This window comes from Cherax quadricarinatus, chromosome 12 (genome assembly GCF_038502225.1).
Source record: "Cherax quadricarinatus isolate ZL_2023a chromosome 12, ASM3850222v1, whole genome shotgun sequence".
Classification (NCBI taxonomy): domain Eukaryota; kingdom Metazoa; phylum Arthropoda; class Malacostraca; order Decapoda; family Parastacidae; genus Cherax; species Cherax quadricarinatus.
In genome coordinates this window covers 8,484,138-8,500,211 of record NC_091303.1, presented here as the reverse complement: position 1 = coordinate 8,500,211, position 16,074 = coordinate 8,484,138, and the positions used below count along the sequence as shown (strand labels likewise).

At 38.7% G+C, this 16,074-nt stretch overlaps 1 protein-coding gene across 9 annotated transcripts in view; it reads right to left on the bottom strand.

The window, feature by feature from the left end:
* Ziz (dedicator of cytokinesis protein Ziz) overlaps positions 1–16,074 on the bottom strand; it is a 165,901-nt gene that overhangs the window by 74,464 nt on the left and 75,363 nt on the right. For all 9 annotated transcript variants that reach the window (XM_070084220.1, XM_070084222.1, XM_070084223.1 and 6 more), the window contains exons 24-29: positions 13,132–13,274; positions 11,944–12,213; positions 10,863–11,023; positions 6,121–6,241; positions 5,472–5,680; positions 893–1,034 (exon numbers count right to left, since the gene is read on the bottom strand). In XM_070084220.1, coding sequence (XP_069940321.1) covers positions 893–1,034; positions 5,472–5,680; positions 6,121–6,241; positions 10,863–11,023; positions 11,944–12,213; positions 13,132–13,274 — 1,046 coding nt within the window. The remainder of the gene's footprint in view (positions 1–892; positions 1,035–5,471; positions 5,681–6,120; positions 6,242–10,862; positions 11,024–11,943; positions 12,214–13,131; positions 13,275–16,074) is intronic.

Below are 16,074 nucleotides of genomic sequence, written 5' to 3'. Positions count from 1 at the left end.
TAAATTATGAAATTTAGAAATTACTGTACCATATAACAACTTGAATTAAAATACAATTCTCAGTTAACCTAGAAATTGAACACCTGTTTATTGTTTTTCTATCATTTTCAGTTACTTGCCACAAAACCAAACTTAGGGAGATGCTAAGGACATACGTAAAAGTTAGAAAAGATATAGAGAAGAAATCACAAACAGGAAAAAATGAGTGGGATTTTCCAAAGCTTGATTTTTTATGAACACTAGCCAAACTACAGAAAATGAAGTGATCATCAGTAATGCCATGAGGAACATAATGCAGAAATACAGTTTTTTTCTACTGCAGTAAAAGACCAGCTAATTTGATTCTCAAAACCCAGTAATTGCTGTGGTAAAACTAAACATAATTTAAATTCACAACTAACCCCAGCACAAATAAGATAATTATACAGCAATGCATTATAGCCCATAATAAAGATACATAGTGCTTGTCTTTCTTCAAGCTTTCTGATGATCTAAGGAAAGGAACTGTGTAAAACATTTTACATGATGCAACAGATGTTGGAAATAATCTATGTTTTAATTTATTTATAAAACACAAAACTTGCCTTGTTATCAAAAACAGGAACTTTTTAGTATGTGAAAAATATTAATGAAAGATGTGCAGTGCTATACTGTACTGTATTACAAACCTAAAAAAAAGCATTCTACTGTATATCTACAGTAATAACAAAATTAATGACTAGACAGTGCAATGTAGCAATTAAAACTATAATTAAATCATGACCCTTCTGGTCTTTTGTGAAAAAGATTAATACTACAGAATATAACTAATACAAAAATAGTATCTAATGCAGAATTATCAAGCTCATTACCACAAAAATCCAAACTACTGAATTCTTATATGAAGTCTTACCAGCATCTAACCGCAAGTTAGATTCATCTTTTGGGATGTTGTCTGATATGATGGAGAACACTTGGCAACCTTCAGGGAATTCTCCTTGATGACGTAAATATTCTGCCATTAGGGCTGCAATGTGCAGCTGGCAAAATGCAGCCTGTGAAAAGACATAAGAAACATTTGGTAAGTGAGTCACCTACATGTGGTTGCAGGAGTTAAGTCTCAGTTCTTGGCCCTGCCTCTGCACTGGCCACTACTGGGTTTGCTCCTGACCGAATGAGTCTTATCATACCTATTCTTAAAATTATGTATGAATCCTACCTAGGTCATGCCACTTCTGACCAAATTGAGGCTAAAGAAATATTTGCTAACATCCCTGTGACTCATTGGTGTTTTCAATGTCCAGCTGTGCAATCAAGTACCTGAGTCTCCCTCTCTCTCTCTTAGTATTTTGTATATTGTTATCATATCACCCCTGATCCTTCTGTCATTTGATGTTATCAGTTTTAGTTCCTTCAGTCTCTCCACATACTATCTCAAACCACTTCCTCCTCTCTCTTTTAGTTTTGTTGTAAACTTCTGCATTCTTTCCAGTTTCTGACATACTTGATCAAGTGTGGATTTTTTACTGGTGCTGCATACTTCAAGATGGGCCTAAGATATGCCATATATACTGTCATGAATGACTCCTTGTCGAGGATCTTGAAAGCAAACCTAAAATTTGCCAGACAATATATGGTGCAGAAGCTATTCAGATGATACAGGCAATATGCTTAGTATTGTACTCACCCAGAGGTCATTACTATCTTTCAGTGAGGCTTACAGCCTTTGTTCCTCAAGCCTGTACTATGTTTATGATATTCTTTGCTCATCCCTAATTATCACAACTATACATTTACTGGAGTTAAATTCTAATAGCCAATTGTCAAACCAATCTTGCAGCTTGTCCAGGTCTATTTGTAGTCCTTTCTGGTCCTCTACTGTTCATATTATCCTCATTCCTTTCAAATCACCTGGGAACACGGATTTTTTTTTTTCAACAAACCAGCTGTATCCCACCGAGGCAGGGTGGCCCAAAAAGAAAAACAAAAGTTTCTCTCTTCAAATTTAGTAATTTATACAGGAGAAGGGGTTACTAGCCCCTTGCTCCCAACATTTTAGTCACCTCTTACAACACGCATGGCTTACGGAAGAAGAATTCTGTTCCACTTCCCCATGGAGATGAGGAAATAAACAAGAACAAGAACTAGAAAGAAAATAGCAGAAAATCCAGAGGGGTGTGTACATATATGCTTGTACATGTATGTGTAGTGTGACCTAAGTGTAAGTAGAAGTAGCAAGACGTACCTGAAATCTTGCATGTTTATGAGACAGAAAAAAGGACACCAGCAATCCTACCATCATGTAAAACAATTATAGGCTTTCGTTTTACACTCACTTGGCAGGACGGTAGTACCTTCCTGAGCGGTTGCTGTCTACCAACCTACTACCTAGGGAAACAGGGATATCCAATTCAATTTCTTCTGTCGTGTTACTCTCACATACACAAACAGAACCAGTCCCAAAATTGACCCTTATGGGCAGACCCTAAGGGAATGCCCTGCCCAGGGTCACTTAGGTCTTTCCTCTTCTAGGCGGGGCTTATAACTTGAGGTTCTGCTCCTGGTAAGTTGTCTAGAGTTGTTTGATGGGGATGCTGCTTGCCCAGGGAAGATGATATTGCTGTCTGGTTACCTTTCTCCTCACAGTAGGCACACTTTTCACCCTGTGGTTCTTTATCCCTAGTTCATTTAAAATGTTGAAATTTCTTTGCAATACTGCCAGTCTTTACCAATGTAAAGCCTTTCATGATTATAGCAGACATGATAAAATCATATTAATAACTCCTCTGATATATCTGCAAGTATTAGGTAGATGGCGAGAATATTTTGAGGAACTTTTAAATGTTAAGGAAGAAACAGAGGCAGTAATTTCTTGCACTGGTCAGGGAGGTATACCATCTTTTAGGAGTGAAGAAGAGCAGAATGTAAGTGTGGGGGAGGTACGTGAGGCATTACGTAAAATGAAAGGGGGTAAAGCAGCTGGAACTGATGGGATCATGACAGAAATGTTAAAAGCAGGGGGGGATATAGTGTTGGAGTGGTTGGTACTTTTGTTCAGTAAATGTATGAAAGAGGGGAAGGTACCTAGGGATTGGCGGAGAGCATGTATAGTCCCTTTATATAAAGGGAAAGGGGACAAAAGAGACTGTAAAAATTATAGAGGAATAAGCTTACTGAGTATACCAGGAAAAGTGTACAGTAGGGTTATAATTGAAAGAATTAGAGGTAAGACAGAATGTAGGATTGCGGATGAGCAAGGAGGTTTCAGAGTGGGTAGGGGATGTGTAGATCAAGTGTTTACATTGAAGCATATATGTGAACAGTATTTAGATAAAGGTAGGGAAGTTTTTATTGCATTTATGGATTTAGAAAAGGCATATGATAGAGTGGATAGAGGAGCAATGTGGCAGATGTTGCAAGTATATGGAATAGGTGGTAAGTTATTAAATGCTGTAAAGAGTTTTTATGAGGATAGTGAGGCTCAGGTTAGGGTGTGTAGAAGAGAGGGAGACTATTTCCCGGTAAAAGTAGGTCTTAGACAGGGATGTGTAATGTCACCATGGTTGTTTAATATATTTATAGATGGGGTTGTAAAGGAAGTAAATGCTAGGGTGTTCAGGAGAGGGGTGGGATTAAATTTTGGGGAATCAAATTCAAAATGGGAATTGACACAGTTACTTTTTGCTGATGATACTGTGCTTATGGGAGATTCTAAAGAAAAATTGCAAAGGTTAGTGGATGAGTTTGGGAATGTGTGTAAAGGTAGAAAGCTGAAAGTGAACATAGAAAAGAGTAAGGTGATGAGGGTGTCAAATGATTTAGATAAAGAAAAATTGGATATCAAATTGGGGAGGAGGAGTATGGAAGAAGTGAATGTTTTCAGATACTTGGGAGTTGACGTGTCGGCGGATGGATTTATGAAGGATGAGGTTAATCATAGAATTGATGAGGGAAAAAAGGTGAGTGGTGCGTTGAGGTATATGTGGAGTCAAAAAACGTTATCAATGGAGGCAAAGAAGGGAATGTATGAAAGTATAGTAGTACCAACACTTTTATATGGGTGTGAAGCTTGGGTGGTAAATGCAGCAGCGAGGAGACGGTTGGAGGCAGTGGAGATGTCCTGTTTAAGGGCAATGTGTGGTGTAAATATTATGCAGAAAATTCGGAGTGTGGAAATTAGGAGAAGGTGTGGAGTTAATAAAAGTATTAGTCAGAGGGCAGAAGAGGGGTTGTTGAGGTGGTTTGGTCATTTAGAGAGAATGGATCAAAGTAGAATGACATGGAAAGCATATAAATCTATAGGGGAAGGAAGGCGGGGTAGGGGTCGTCCTCGAAAGGGTTGGAGAGAGGGGGTAAAGGAGGTTTTGTGGGCGAGGGGCTTGGACTTCCAGCAAGCGTGCGTGAGCGTGTTAGATAGGAGTGAATGGAGACGAATGGTAATTGGGACCTGACGATCTGTTGGAGTGTGAGCAGGGTAATATTTAGTGAAGGGATTCAGGGAAACCGGTTATTTTCATATAGTCGGACTTGAGTCTTGGAAATGGGAAGTACAATGCCTGCACTTTAAAGGAGGGGTTTGGGATATTGGCAGTTTGGAGGGATATGTTGTGTATCTTTATATGTATATGCTTCTAGACTGTTGTATTCTGAGCACCTCTGCAAAAACAGTGATAATGTGCGAGTGTGGTGAAAGTGTTGAATGATGATGAAAGTATTTTCTTTTTGGGGATTTTCTTTCTTTTTTGGGTCACCCTGCCTCGGTGGGAGACGGCCAACTTGTTGAAAAAAAAACAAAAAAAAAAAAAACAATTTAACATCTGTACATGTAACTCAAGACATAGACAGGCCCAGAAATATTTTTACATTTCTTTTTTAATCATACATATGACCAAAAAAGTATTTTTTTTCTGCACAGGATGTAGGATGTGTTCATTAAAAAAGATGCCTTTAATGTGCCAAGATTATACCTAAATTTTATCAATAAAATATACTGAGCAAACTTTTTTTTTTTTTTTTTTAACAAGTCGGCCGTCTCCCACCGAGGCAGGGTGACCCAAAAAAGAAAGAAAATCCCCAAAAAGAAAATACTTTCATCATCATTCAACACTTTCACTACACTCGCACATTATCACTGTTTTTGCAGAGGTGCTCAGAATACAACAGTCTAGAAGCATACACATATAAAGATACACAACATATCCCTCCAAACTGCCAATAAACATGCGTGTTGTAAAAGTCAACTAAAATGCCGGGAACAATGGGCTAGTAACCCCTTTTCCTGTAAAGATTACTAAAAAGAATAAGACTGAGCAAACTACTGCAATTATATTCTGCATTTGAGAGCATTCAAAATAAGAACTTTTACTTTTAGTTTATTAATAATGAATTTTCATGTCTATGACATAAATTGTGTAATCAAATAATTACAAATGCTTGTAAATTAATTCAGAATTAATAAAATTCAGGATTAATAAAATGGCAAAGCAGTCAACCTCTGAAAGATCTCCGTTCTTGACATGATGTTTAGCCATTGCCTGAAGCCAGGTGGTACGTAGCTCAGGAGTTGCAGCGTATGAAGCAGCCAAAGAATGCTGAAGGTCACAAAGCATCTCAGGATCCCTTTCATGCTCTCTCATCTGTGCAGTGGCAACCAACACAGTCCGAATCTTCTTTGTTAGGTCCCTTACTTCATTAACAAATCCTGAATAAAAATGAAATATGAATTATATCCCAAAAACTAAATATACAGTACTGCAAGTAAGCAATAATAACACTAGCATAAAAATAATCCTTATTAAATAACAAGACTTTTTTAAACTATAATCACCACTATAACTAGGTGAGAACAACTAGTCAGCAGATTTGTTATGCAGCAAATGCAGGAGTGAGTCTCCAATACTCCTGGTGCTGAATGACCAACACACTGGTTTAGCACTCCACATAAATATTACCATGATCACCATTATTTTCTGACACATCGTCTACCTCATCTTTTCCCATGCTAATTATATTGCATACCAACCAATCATCTTTTTATTTTATCCACATCAGCCATTTCCCACCAAGACAGGGTGACTCAAATAAAAAACCATATTCACCACTGTTTATTCAACAGCTATCTTTCTGGAATCATCATCTCACCTGTATTGTTCATAGCCTTGTCACTAGATGCATAACTATTGATAAGAGACATGGATTCTTGGAACCGTGAATAATTTAAGCCAATTATTTCTCCAAGAAGCTGCGAGACAGAGATGATCACCTGGAAAGGAAGGCTCTGTGAAATATGCAATCAGCGCAAACATTTACTTAATGTAATACGCATAAGCTGGACACGTACAGTAAAAAACTGATTAATGTGAACTGTACGACTGATTTACAGGGACTGTTCCTGTTAGTTTGGTAGCCTTAATGAGCTCCCCATACCTATCCTGAGGGTGGTAGTCAAAAGATTAGAAGCACATAATAGGCCCAAGGAAGTATGTGCCATATAGAGATATAGTGTTGGAGTAGTTGGTATTTTTGTTTATTATTAAACAAAAATACCAACTACATGGTCCCAAATACCATTCGTCTCCATTCACTCCTGTCTAACACGCTCACGCACGCTTGCTGAAAGTCCAAACCCCTCGCCCACAACACCTCCTTTACCCCCTCCCTCCAACCTTTTTGAGGACGACCCCTACCCCGCCTTCCTTTCCCTACAGATTTATACGCTCTCCATGTCATTATACTTTGATTCATTCTCTCTAAATGACCAAACCACCTCAACAAACCCTCTTCAGCCCTCTGATTAATACTTTTATTAACTCCACACCGTCTCCTAATTTCCACACTCCAAATTTTCTGCATAATATTTACACCACACATTGCTCTTAGACAGGACATCTCCACTGCCTCCAACCGCCTCCTTGCTGCATCATTTACAACCCAAGCTTCACACCCATATAAGAGTGTTGGTACTACTATACTTTCATACATTCCCTTCTTTGCCTCCATAGATAACATTTTTTGCCTCCACATATACCTCAATGCACCACTCACCTTTTTTCCTTCATCAATTCTATGGTTAACCTCATCCTTCATAAATCCATCCGCTGATACATCAACTCCCAATTATCTGAAAACATTCACTTCTTCCATACTCCTCCTCTCCACTTTGATATCCAATTTTTCTTTATCTAAATCATTTGATACTCTCATCACTGTACTCTTTCTATGTTCACATTCAACTTTCTACCTTTACACACATTCCCAAACTCATCCACTAACCTTAGCAATTTTTCTTTAGAATCTCCCATAAGCACAGTATCATCAGCAAAAAGTAACTGTGTCACAACATATCCCTCCAAACTGGCCCAAACTGGGCCACTCTGCCTCGGTGGGATATGACTGGTTTTGTTGAAAGAAGAAAAGAAATATCTAAACACAATCATTTCCTCTCTCTTTATTCCCACCAATCTGATACCCAGTCTTTCATTGCCTGACCTTCTTATTCTCAACACTTTGCTCTTTTCTACCTCTATTTCAACTTTTTCTTCACAACCCCAACCATAAAACTAAATCTTGATTGGAAAAAAAAACATCTCTGCATCAAAGGCCTAGGAAGAGGAGAAGGTCAACCAGAAGTGCAGTGGTACCTCGGAATACGAACAGCTCAAAACTCAAACAATTGTGTAAGTGTATTTATGTAAGTGCTTTCGTAAGTGTATTTTTGGGGGTCTGAAACGGATTAATCTAATTTACATTATTCCTAATGGGAACAAATTCCTTCGATATTGGCACTTGAACAGCCTCCTGGAACAAAATAAATTCATATCCCGAGGTACCACTGTATTTGTCTTGTTCACACTAATACAGTACTCACCTCTTTCTCTATAGTATGGACCATTATGCGTCTTACACTCAGTATAGGACCCTTTTCAACAGATTTCTAAGAAAATTTTTTAGGTATGCTCAACTTCAGCTGGAAGCCCAGCAAAGCAACAAATCTGTCACTATTCGCAAAACAACAGCTGAGAAGATTGGAGAAAACCATGGACTCTCGGGGGTGCCTGACACAAAAATGCTTTTTGTTTCATATAAAAATATTGTTTTCTGTAGTAGTTCAAAAAGGTTTACCAAGAATCATACCATGAGCCATACCATCACAAGGGAAGGCAACTTAATTTTTACTTAAGTCTTGACTTAAATTTTGACTTCAGTATCAATTTAAGTCAAGACTTAGTCAAAGAAGGCAGCTGTTTATTGGTGCCTGAATCCTTGGGGCCTGCCATGCACACCACATCCAGTCAGAGAGAACGGCGATTTAGTCAAACTGCTGATAAGCATGCCGGACCAGTGCACATAAAGGAATCTCTGAACAGGGACCTGAACAAAATTCACACCAGGAAGAGGATAGCCACATTAGTCAAGGAAGCAGACCAACCCTGTCTCTGCCTTCACAACATGCACCAGAACAAGCCCCCAGCAGATAAGCCCCAAGCATAGTTGTTAAACACACATGGATAATCCACCAATGACAGGGCCCAGAGATAGGTCCAAAGAAAGGCACCTCCCAGCCCAACATCCCAGCTCCAAATTTTTTATTTAATTAGACAAGCACCTAGTCACAGCTGAGAGATGCAAAGTGGGCCTGGAAAGGAAGAGGTATATTTCACATCACATATTTAAAACCAATGCCCTGAAAAATAAAATAACCTTCTGAGGGGCCTGGCATGATGTCTCAAGAAATGCCATCACCTAAGAAAAAACCCTTTTGTAAATCATAGGATTTGAACCTATGGCAAGCAAATCCTAAAACCCCTTGGCCAACTGATTTGTTTGCAATCATGTTTGCAATCATGAAAGTGAACATAGAAAAGAGTAAGGTGATGAGGGTGTCAAATGATTTAGATAAAGAAAAATTGGATATCAAATTGGGGAGGAGGAGTATGGAAGAAGTGAATGTTTTCAGATACTTGGGAGTTGACGTGTCGGCGGATGGATTTATGAAGGATGAGGTTAATCATAGAATTGATGAGGGAAAAAAGGTGAGTGGTGCGTTGAGGTATATGTGGAGTCAAAAAACGTTATCTATGGAGGCAAAGAAGGGAATGTATGAAAGTATAGTAGTACCAACACTCTTATATGGGTGTGAAGCTTGGGTGGTAAATGCAGCAGCGAGGAGACGGTTGGAGGCAGTGGAGATGTCCTGTTTAAGGGCAATGTGTGGTGTAAATATTATGCAGAAAATTCGGAGTGTGGAAATTAGGAGAAGGTGTGGAGTTAATAAAAGTATTAGTCAGAGGGCAGAAGAGGGGTTGTTGAGGTGGTTTGGTCATTTAGAGAGAATGGATCAAAGTAGAATGACATGAAAAGCATATAAATCTATAGGGGAAGGAAGGCGGGGTAGGGGTCGTCCTCGAAAGGGTTGGAGAGAGGGGGTAAAGGAGGTTTTGTGGGTAAGGGGCTTGGACTTTCAGCAAGCGTGCGTGAGCGTGTTAGATAGGAGTGAATGGAGACGAATGGTACTTGGGACCTGACGATCTGTTGGAGTGTGAGCAGGGTAATATTTAGTGAAGGGATTCAGGGAAACCGGTTATTTTCATATAGTCGGACTTGAGTCCTGGAAATGGGAAGTACAATGCCTGCACTTTAAAGGAGGGGTTTGGGATATTGGCAGTTTGGAGGGATATGTTGTGTATCTTTATATGTGTATGCTTCTAGACTGTTGTATTCTGAGCACCTCTGCAAAAACAGTGATAATGTGCGAGTGTGGTGAAAGTGTTGAATGATGATGAAAGTATTTTCTTTTTGGGGATTTTCTTTCTTTTTTGGGTCACCCTGCCTCGGTGGGAGACGGCCGACTTGTTGAAAAAAAAAAAAAAAAAAAAAGTACTTTCTGCAAATAATATTAATTAAAACAATGAATTCATTTACCTCACATCAGGTTAGTTTTGAAAACTGATGTTAGTTTCCTTTCTCTTATAATATGCTGTAGACTTATTAGTGTTGTTCCTAGACATGTTTAGATGCAAATCCGTATAATTTATCTGCAAACCTTCAAAATTTACTTACAAACTTTGATTTTAGATAAGCACAAGGTACCACACAAACATGAAAATAAAAATCCACATTTTTCACCACACTATATGAAAGCAATGGAGAATAACCATACTAAACCAAGCAGTCACATACTACACTAAAGATAAATGCATTTAATAAAAAAAATAATTTGGGAGGAAGATTAGTAGAGACAGTGGCTTACACTTTTTAGCTGATAATTTTTTTCTCATTTCACTAACCATGACCTTACACATTACCAGCCTTGGGCCCCAGGATATCAGGAAAAAGCCACCAGCCTCAAGAAGTTCAAAGACCCCTCTCAGAGGAAGGGCCCAGGAAATCACCCTGGAATATGTTAGGGTCAGCCCCTACCCATATGGAATGACCAAACTGCAGTCAGTTGTGGAGGTCCATTTCACACCCCACACATTAAACATCATCCCCAGGCAATCCCTGCAGAAACAGAGGAGTTAACCCATAAGTGACAAACTACTTTAGTGAGCAGTACTGAAGGGGCCCCTATACCTAGCATAAGATGAGAGAAGGACCCTGCTAGGACTAGAGTAAGTTTTGGAGTGAATGAGATATGACATTCCAGTGTGAGGTAGCCTGGGATCAGAGAACAGAAAGCATTATTTCCCAAACCGGTTATACTCCCAGATGCTTTGATATTAACCAGACATGACTTGGTCTGGCCAAGCTGCATTTTCATTTACAATTTACAATCCATGACTAGGTTACAGAATGGGGGAGGGGGGAGGGGGGGAGGGGTGTAAAATATGAACTTTGATATTCCTATGAGAGAAAAACTCTTATCAGACATGTTGTGCTTGTACCTGTAAATGCACTCTGTTGATGCCCGTTCGTCTAGTGAACTCGTAGTTACTCCTCATTAGCAGGTAAAGTACAGCACAGGCTTCATGGCGTAGGTTGGTCAGCTTACTGTTGCAGCACTTGAGCATCTCAAAACAGAGAGACCCACACAGTGAAGCATCACCTGACATTGGGTGAGGAGGGTTATGTGTTGCAGCAATGAATAAACAAGAACTGGAAAACCTATGCAAGATGACAGTTAGCAAAGTTCATAACATGGACAAGACAGAAACCAAAAGCAGAGCAATAATTTAAACAAAGTGCAGCTAGCAAAGTGAAGCTTAAGATAAAGCAGAAAAATCAAACTAAATGAGCCAGGTGCTATGATGCTTCAACAAATACAAAAGCCTGTTGCAACATACATATTACTCTAAGTTCTTCTTAGCGATAACAACTGATCTCAATGACACTGACTAACAAATCACAAGTAGGAAGAACTGTTAAACTTTATAAAATTCACAACTAACATACAATTGGAGAAAAATCTTAAGACAAAGTCCATCCTGAACTTGGAAACTTGACAATGGGCCAGGATGCACCAAAACAATTTACCTCCAAATTTGTAAGTCAGTTTTAAATTGTTCCAACCACGGAACTGTGACTTTCACTTTCAATTAAAAATGTCCTTTACAGAGCTGGAATAGTTTCAACTCCTTATCTACATGAATAATACATCTAGCCCTAATTAGATAACTCTAAATTTTTTAATTAAATTTAACCAATAATTTTTGTAATATAGGATGGGGTCCACCTCTACTGCAAATTGTGGGGACCCATAACCTAAGAGAAAGAGATAAAAAGGCTTCAAGGAAAAATATTTTTTGGGCTTCCTGAAGGCATTTGAATATTCAACTTCTCCTATCACCCCATCTTTTTGCTATTTCATCAATAGGTATATTTTATTACGAAATATGTTTATCAACAAAGCATTCAAAGAAATGCAATATTTTTGACAAACTTTACTTCCAACTATATATAAAAGATGATACTCAAAACTTAATCCTTTACACGGCATATAAAACAAAACCTCTAGCAGCATCATACCTTGGAAGAGGGTCCGTGGGAAATTATTTATGAATGCCCTGAGAGAGGCAAACACGTGCTTCATTAAACTCTCTGACTGTCCAAGCTGCAGATAAAGCAGATGTAATGAAAACACCTGCTGCATAATAACTTCAGCCCCATCAGATGTAAGGATGTCACTACAGTGGGTGGTAAAGTTACCAAGTGCATCAAGTACAATAAGGCCAACTTCTGTTGCTAGATTAGCCTCCTGCAGAGCCTTTAACCAGCCTTCTCCTTCATGGCTGCTCACTGAGGAAAGTAATATAGTTTCACTATGGGGATGACAAAATCTGAAACTTGTTTACAGGCCCTTTACACACCAAGAGATTACCTTAAATTTTAGAAAAAATTTAAACTGCATTTTTCCTGACATTAACAACTTCCAAGCACACTTGCTAAGAATGAGAATTTTTTTTATCAAAAAAAGCAAAATTTGAGCTTTTTCTGGCATGAAATACAATAACTTACCTACTATAAAATGGTAACACATACAGATGTTTGTAACACATACAGAAGAGTAAAAATCCAACCACAACCTATGGTAGGTATCTGCTATATGCAGACACCTATCAAGATATCTTGAATTCTTGACTATAATCAAACTGGGAGCAGGCTCCAAGTATAAACCGACACTGTTACAGGCAGCTCTCAAATGGGTCCTAGTTCTGGGTCAATTGTTGAACAAGTGTCAACAACTAGATGAGTCTCAAGGAATCATTTAAGGCTATACTTGATGCCTACATCCATCCTCTACAACAGTGCATGGATCGTACCAAGGATCACATACATTCCATTATTCTGATGAGTCACTACCAGAATCAACAAGGTTTGTAGATTTTACAACTACCTAAGAGTGTTGACCCATTCAGACAGAAGAACGTTTCTCCTCAGCTTTATTAAAGGCTAATGCCAGTTCCTTTCCTATAGCTTCACAGCCCTCTTGTATCAGGTTATGCGAGGTTTTACTGTTTGGCTATCAAGTGTTTTTCTTAGAAACTGTCTCTTCAGTTTTTAGTCTCTCTTCCTTACTTCCATCATGTTCACCAGTGAGCACAATTAAAATATGTTGTGGTCTACACATAATAGAGCAGAAAGGCAAGAAAATGTTACTCATGGGTATTTCTATCTTTAAAAATATGTTAAAATAATGAAAAATGGCAGACTCACCACTATAATTGTCGGTTGCTGTGGACATTCTACTATTAGAGTAGGGAGGCTGTAACTTTGCTGGCAAAGTTGAAGCTCTCTTTGGTCCCTGTTCCCTCACTATCTGCCTCTTTCCACTGTATTTGAAGTGATGTAAGCATAACCTGCAAGTGATGTCAAGGAAATGATGTAGGCATAACCTTTAAGCAATGTCATGGAGAAATGAACAAATGTTCTTATAATTTATTAGTATTTTAAGGTCAGTTCAGGAAAAGTTCTCCACATGATACTTAATTAAAACTTAAGACTATACAATGTTTTACAAAACAATGAAGCTCAATAATTTTTACAATAATAATAAAAATACAAAATGTATGAAAGAGGGGAAGGTACCTAGGGATTGGCAGAGAGCATGTATAGTTCCTTTATATGAAGGGAAGGGGGACAAAAGAGATTGTAAAAATTACAGGGGAATAAGTTTACAGGTATAGTAGGTTGGAAGACAGCAACCACCCAGGGAGGCACTACCGTCCTGCCAAGTGAGTGTGAAACGAAAGCCTGTAATTGTTTTACATGATGGTAGGATTGCTGGTGTCTTTTGTCTGTCTCATAAATATGCAAGATTGCAGGTACTTCTTGCTACTTCTACTTAGACTTAGGTCACACTACACATACATGTACAAGCATATATATACACACACCCCTCTGGGTTTTCTGCTATTTTCTTTCTAGTTCTTGTTCTTGTTTATTTCGTCTTATCTCCATGGGGAAGTGGAACAGAATTCTTCCTCCGCAAGCCATGCGTGTTGTAAGAGGCGACAAAAATGCCATGGAGCAAGGGGCTAGTAACCCCCTTCTCCTGTATATATTACTAAATGTGGAATACAGCCGGTGTGTTGAAAGAAAGATCCATGGGGAAGTGGAATAAGAATCTTTCCTCCATAAGCAATGCGTGTTGTAAAAGTCAACTAAAATGCCAGGAACAATGGGCTAGTAACCCCTTTTCCTGTAATAATTACTAAAAAGAATAAGAAGAAGAAAATTGTCAAAGTGGGAAGTCTGAATGTGCGTGGATGTTGTGCAAATGATAAGAAAGAGATGATTGTGAATGTTATGAATGAGAAAAAGCTGGATGTCCTGGCTTTAAGTGAAACAAAGCTGAAGGGGGTGGGAGAGTTTCAGTGGAGAGGAATAAATGGGATTAGGTCAGAGGTTTCAAATGTTTCAGTGGAGAGGAATAAATGGGATTAGGTCAGAGGTTTCAAATGGAGTTAGAGCTAGAGAAGGAGTAGCAATAATGTTGAAGGATAAGTTATGGCAGAAAAAGAGGGACTATAAATGTATTAATTCAAGGATTATGTGCAGTAAAATAAAGGTTGGATGTGAAAAGCGGGTTATAGTAAGCGTATATGCACCTGGAGAAGAGAGAAGTGTAGAGGAGAGAGAAAGATTTTGGAAAATGTTGAGTGAATGTGTGGGGAGTTTTGAACCAAGTGTGAGAGTAATGGTGGTTGGGGATTTCAATGCTAAAGTGGGCAAAAATGTTGTGGAGGGAGTAGTAGGTAAATTTGGGGTGCCAGGGGTAAATGAAAATGGGGAGCCTTTAATTGAGCTATGCATAGACAGAGGTTTGGTAATAAGTAATACATATTTTATGAAGAAGAGGATAAATAAATATACAAGGTATGATATAGCACGTAATGAAAGTAGTTTGTTAGATTATGTATTGGTGGATAAAAAGTTGATGGGTAGGCTCCAAGATGTACACGTTTATAGAGGGGCAACTGATATATCGGATCATTATTTAGTTGTAGCTACAGCTAGAGTAAGAGGTAGATGGGAAAAGAGGAAAATGGCAACAACAAGCGAGAGGGAGGTGAAAGTGCATAAACTAAGGGAAGAGGAAGTTCGGGTGAGATATAAGCAACAATTGGCAGAAAGGTGAGCTGGTGCAAGTATGAGTAGTGGGGGGGTTGAAGAGGGTTGGAATAGTTTTAAAAATGCAGGAAGAAGTTTGTGGTTATAGGAGGGTGGGTGCAGGAGGAAAGAGGAGCGATTGGTGGAATGATGAAGTAAAGGGAGCGATAAAAGAGAAAAAGTTAGTTTATAAGAGGTTTTTACAAAGCAGAAGTGTTATAAGAAGAGCAGAGTATATGGAGAGTAAAAGAAAGGTGAAGAGAGTGGTGAGAGAGTGCAAAAGGAGAGCAGATGATAGAGTGGAATAGGCGCTGTCAAGAAATTTTAATGAAAATTAAAAAAATTTTTTGGAGTTAAACAAGTTAAGAAAGCCTAGAGAACGAATGGATTTGTCAGTTAAAAACAGAGTAGGGGAGTTAGTAGATGGGGAGATGGAGGTTTTGAGTAGATGGCGAGAATATTTTGAGGAACTTTTAAATGTCGACGAAGAAAGGGAAGCGGTAATTTCATGCACTGGCCAGGGAGGTATACCATCTTTTAGGAGTGAAGAAGAACAGGATGTGAGTGTGGGGGAGTTGCGTAAGGCATTACGTAGAATGAAAGGGGGTAAAGCAGCTGTAAATGACGGGATCATGACAGAAATGTTAAAAGTAGGGGGGGATACTGTTGGAGTGGTTGGTATTTTTGTTTAATAAATGTATGAAAGAGGGGAAGGTACCTAGGGATTGCCAGAAAGCATGTATAGTCCCTTTATATAAAGGGAAGGGGGACAAGAGATTGTAAAAATTATAGAGAAATAAGTTTACTGAGTATACCAAGAAAAGTGTACGGTACGGTTATAATTGAAAGAATTAGAGGTAAGACAGAATGTAGGACTGCGGATGAGCAAGGAGGTTTCAGAGTGGGTAGGGGATGTGTAGATCAAGTGTTTACATTGAAGCATATATGTGAACAGTATTTTGATAAAGGAAGGAAAGTTTTTATTGCATTTATGGATTTAGAAAAGGCATATGATAAGAGTGGATAGGGGAGCAATGTGGCAGATGT